This window comes from Fringilla coelebs (genome assembly GCF_963513975.1).
Source record: "Fringilla coelebs genome assembly, chromosome: 7".
Taxonomy (NCBI): Eukaryota; Metazoa; Chordata; class Aves; order Passeriformes; family Fringillidae; genus Fringilla; species Fringilla coelebs.
Genome location: NC_140035.1, coordinates 37300249 through 37305349, shown reverse-complemented (window position 1 = coordinate 37305349; position 5101 = coordinate 37300249). Strand labels below are relative to the sequence as shown.

The following is a 5101-nucleotide window of genomic DNA, read 5'->3' as shown; positions in this document are numbered from 1 at the left end:
TGTTGCCAGCAGTTGCTCCAGGTGCTCCTGCCATCAGCCCCTGCAGGAAGGAGCACAGCCCCCAATGCCCGTGGGCTTTGGCTCCCTCTGGCACAGAAGCCCCCCGGGGGTACAGGTCTGTGGGGCAGGAGACGGGCACCAGCGCTGCCAGGGCTCAGGGGCTGGCAGGTCTGCTTGGGCGGGGACTCTGCCACACCTGCTGATGGCAGCGCTGCCCGGGCCCCAGGGCTCAGAGCAGCATTCGTGCCCGGGCCCACCCGTTCCTTGTGGGTGTCACACCCGTGGGTTTAGGATGGCCACCGGCCGGGACGTGTCCCACGGAGGCCGTGCCAGCTTCCCTGGAAGGCCCCGTGCCCTTCCCAGCGCGGCTGCGTCGGCAGCCCTGGGGGCTCCTTCTGCTGCCCTGAGCCCGCAGAGCAGGGCAGCGTTTGCTGATGCTCTGAGCCCTATCTAAAGATCCTGTGGGGCTGGCTTAGACACCTGGGGCCAGGGATTCCTTCCAGCCTGGGCCACTTTGGGGGGGCTGGGGGCGGCCCCGGGTCAGGCGGCAGCGTGTGCAAGGGCCCTTTGTGACACGGTGCAGCACGGTCACCGTGGCATGGAACGGGACAGGGTGTCCAAGGGCCCTTTGTGACACCTGGTGACACAGGAGCTGGCGGTGGCAAGAGCACATCAGAGTGCTCGGAGCACACGACGGGACAGGGCGGGACAGAGCGGTGCCGTGAGGAGCCCCCGCACAGCGCGCTCGGTCGTGTCCCACCCGGAGCCTTTCCGAAGCGTTGTTTCTGCAGCTGAGCTTGAGGCCGAAACACGGGACTTGCTGACCCGTGGTCTCCCTGAGGCTTCTCTTCTGCAGGTGCCCTCGTGGGCAGAGCAGGACTTGGCTCCCCGGAGGAGCTTTTCTGAGGCATCTCACATACCTGCCGCTGGTGCCCTCGAGGCCACAATCCTTCACAGGAGTCTCCTGTCCCTGTAGAAGGAGCCCTTGGGACCGAGTGCAGGACTTGCTGTCTTGTAGCACTCCTGAGGCTTCTTTCTTGAAGGTGCATTCTAGGCACAACTGCAGGACTTGGTGACTTGGAGCTTTTCCAAGGTATCTCTCCTGCAAATAGCCACAAATCCAGTGGGAGACATGGAGCAGCCACCCCCGAGAGTGCCCAAGATGGACTTTGTGGAGGAGGAGGAGGAAGAGCGCCCTGGAGCTTCCCCAGCACAGGAGAGTGAAGAGGTGGTGACGTTCCAGCCACCACAGGAGGGTGAGTGGCAGAGCTCGGCTGCAGGACTGGGACCTGCTGCCGGCTTGACCCCATGCCGTGCCATGCCATGCCATGCCATGCCATGCCATACCATGCCATGCCATGCCATGCCTTCCCCTGGGGACATGCCCACTGACAGGACAGAAGAGGGGCCGGGCAGACACCCCACAGTGGCTGTGCTCCATCCCCTGGGGCATCCCGGGGCTCTCCCTGCCTGGGGAGCGCAGGGCTGGGCTGTGCTCTCCGGCCTCTCCCGCAGCCCCTCAGCTCTGGCTGTGCTCTCTCTTTGCCAGATGCAGCCCTGGACAAGACACAAGAGCAGCAATCCAGCCGTGGCCGCTTCCACAGCACAGCGCAGGTACCTGCAGCCACCCCCAGCTCGGCTGGGCCTGCTGTCCCTGCTCAGCTGAGCACTGTGTGTGGAGCACTCCATGCAACATTCCCGGCTTCCTGCCCTTCTCCTAAAGTTTGCTTGCAAATTTCCCAAGAGAATTCAGGAGGAAGAGACCAGTGCCGCCCTGCAGGATTTGCTCCTGGTGAAGCCTGTTTCCAGGCCAGAGCAGGTAAGCAGCCTGAGGCCGGGCTTCAATTCCCCTATGAGTCGCGTGGTTTCCATAGCCGTGCCTGCTGGACCCTGTGAGCCTTTGAGGCCACATCAGAGTGTCGTCGGAAGGGAAGCATTTCTCTGGGGAAGCTGGGAACATTGCTCTCTCTGGCAGCTTTCCATGTCTCCCTGTGCCTTCTCCAGGTGCACTACCTGGCTGAGCTGCCTCCCAGCTCTCTGCCCTCTCGTAGCCGCAGCTGCCAGGACGGTGCCCACGCCCTGTGCTGCTGCCTGGGCCCAGCCCTGTGCGGTTCCGGGCTCCTGCCAGCCGGGTCCCCCATCACTGCCCTGTGCCTTTCAGGTCCTCGAGTGCCTGGACTTGAGGGAATGCAGTGACAGTGTTCTGGAGATCATGTCACAAAACCTGCAGAGCAAGCACAGGGCGAGGCGTTTCACAGCTCTCAGAGGCCTCGTAGTGCTGGGCAAGAATCCCTTGATGGTGAGAAGGGGGCAGCGGCTGAAGGCGTGCAGGCAGCGTGGGGCCAGGCAGCACAGTCACTGGGCCTTGCCTGGGCTTTGGGTGCTGGGGCAGCTGCTCCCAGCTCTCCTGCCTCCCGCTTCAGCTGCCCGAGTGCTCCAGGACAGGCCTCTGGCCTCTGGCCTCTGGGGCAACAGGGTGGTTTTTCACAAACTTGTGTTCCACACAGGCCGAAAAAATGTGGAGCCTGACTGAAAGTCTTGTGCAGCTCCTGGAGGAACACGATAGCAACGTGGTCAGGATGACCATTCTGCTACTCAGATATATTGTTCTGGATATTGGTGCCCCAATACCCACCCCCATTGCCCTGCAGCTGGCTGAGGCGCTCCTGCCACTCTTTGACTGCATAAGGCTCTGTGCCCAAAGCCACGGCCACTGGGTGCTGCCCAGACACTCAGTGCTCTGTGGAGATGCCGGCCTGTACCCTGGGGGGCCTGAAGCAGCTGATGCTGAGGTGTTTTGCCCTTCCTTTCATACAGGATGATATCCAGGTGCAGCTGAGCTCCATGTGTTTCTTTCAAGAGATGCTGGAGTTATTAACAGGAGATGGAAGAAAGGCCCTGAAGTCCCACGTGCACCAGAGCCTGCTGCCACTCTCCTTCCACTGCCATGATGAGAATCAGATTGTTGCTGAGGTGAGGGCTTGTGGCCGGCTGCTTTCCCCCTGGGAGAGGGCTGGGCTGCCTCCTGCCCTGGTCACCTCCCGGGCTTCAGGCTCCTCCAGGCTGTGGCCCTGGGATGCTCCTGTGCCCTGGCTGTGGGTCCATCTGTGAGCGTCTACTGCTCTGCAGGCCTCCCGGGAAACGCTGCATTCTTCAGCCAGATTCCTGAAGAGGAGGGATATCGAACAAATGCTACAGGTGGATCAGACATGGAGGTTCGGCGAGGGCCTGGTAAGAGCAGCCCAGAACCCCCAGTTTCAGCCTGGAGAAGCCCCCGACGGCGGTGCTCAGTGTGCAGGGCTGGCAGCTGTGCCCCTGCCCGCTGCTGCACCCAGAGGCCGTGCGGGCTCTTCCCCAGGCTCCCGTGGGCCCGAGCCAGGTGCCCACGGAGCCCCGGCCCGGCGGGGCTGCGGGCCGGCACCGCGGCTCCCCGGGCAGCAGCCGGCCCTCTGCGCCCTCCCCTCGGGAGCCCGGCGCCAGCGGCTGCTGGCCGCGCCTCAGGGCTGCGCAGGCAGGGGAGGCCGGGGCTGGGCGCAGGCAGCGCCCGCCCAGGGGCTGAGCCCGCGCCAACCCTTCCCTCCTGCCGCTCTCTCCAGCTGGCAGAGGACAGGAGCAGAGCGGCCGAGCACCTGCGCCGGGCCCTGCGCTACCTGGAGAGCCCACAGGAGCCCGTGCGAGAGGCGGCCATCAGGTTCATGGGTGAGCCACGAGCCCGGGCTCCCTCCCCGGCCCGCCGCAGCTCGGCCCCAGCCCCGCCTGCTGGCCCGGCAGCGCCAGCCGGGCCCGGCGCCGTGGAGCCCCGCCTGGGCCGGGCAGCCGTGCCCTGGGGCGGCAGCGTGCGGCAAGGGCCCGGGCTGAGCCCTGCCGGGCCAGCGGGCCGTGTGGCCACAGCGCCGGCAGTGCCGCTGGCAGGGAGCTGTGCCGCTGGGGCCGTGACAGGCTCTGTGTTCACAGGGATGGCCGGGGGGCACCTGAGGGGGCAGCAGCAAGAGCTCCAGCTGATCTGTGAGGGTGAGTGAGGGCAGCGGGCTGACAGCGAGGGCTGGCAGCGGAGGCAGTTGCAAGCTCTGCCCCAGCTGCAAATGGCTCTGCTCCCGTGGGCAGCGCACACTGAGATTTCAGGGCCACGTGTGCCATTCGTGCCCAGCAGCTTTGGCCTGATCCCCCTAGCCCTGCTCCTTCCTGGCCATGGCGAGAGCCGGCTGGGCTGGCCCTTGCAAGAGGCTCTCCTCGGCTCCCCACTGATCCAGGATCTGACCTTGGCTCTGTTCGTGTATCTTGCAGCCCTCGAAGAAATGGCATATGACAGCAGTCCTGCCATCAGAAATCTTGCTATTGAAACTGGTTTCGTTCTCCATACCGTACAGAGAGCACCCTACTCCACATGGTGTAAGCTGCGCGATCAGCTGCGCAGTGCATGGAAGAAACGGCCTCGTCCACGCCGCACTGCCTTTCTGTGCTGCTGGGCCTCTGTGGAGAGTTGATCTGGAAGGCTCTGTCTCCTGGGACCACTTGAGCCAGCAGGGATTTTCTTTTTCATCAAGATTTTTGTTTTTGTATTTTTGTTTTTCTTTTGTTTGTAAATAAAAAATATTATATAGTAGACATAGTCCCAGGATCTTACTTTTCCTTCCCAGGATGGGCAGGGCATAGGAGAGGAAGGGGGAAAAGGGTGGTTGTGCTCAGCCAGCTGCCCGGATGTGCAGGGAAAACGGCCAGAAGCCCCGTTGGCCTTTGGTGCTTCTGCTGAAGCCTTTGTGCTGCCGACAGAGCGGCCGGGCAGGGGCCGGAGCTGTGGGGACCCCTGCCAGAGCGGTGCCCGGAGATGGCCACAAGCCCTGTGCCAGGCAGGAAGCTCCACCCGTGTCCTCCTGCCCCTGTGCTGCTGGCTGCCTTGCTGAGGGCTCCCAGGGGCCTCTGGATGGGGCTCCTCCGGAGCTGCTGTGGGGCTGCGGCGCTGCTGCCGGGCAGCTGGGCCGGCCTGGGGGCCACCCCGAGGGGCTGGGGCACTGGGAAGCCCTGAGCAATTGGCTGTCAGAGGCCACAAGCAGCCCCCTGGCAGCCGCCTTGTTCCTGCCGCAGTTGACTTGCAAGGCACAGC

The 5101-nt window shown here is 64.0% G+C and overlaps 1 protein-coding gene across 1 annotated transcript; it reads left to right on the top strand.

The window, feature by feature from the left end:
• Nucleotides 1–1162: 1162 nt before the first annotated feature.
• On the top strand, nt 1163–4727 carry LOC311155704 (uncharacterized protein; the record flags this gene model as incomplete). Its single annotated transcript, XM_084209072.1, has 6 exons — nt 1163–1231; nt 1724–1819; nt 3130–3231; nt 3597–3699; nt 3955–4011; nt 4285–4727. The coding sequence occupies 6 exons, from the start codon at nt 1163–1165 to the stop codon at nt 4482–4484; spliced, it is 627 nt and encodes a 208-aa protein (XP_084065198.1). The 3' UTR covers nt 4485–4727.
• Between the last annotated feature and the right edge of the window lie 374 nt (nt 4728–5101).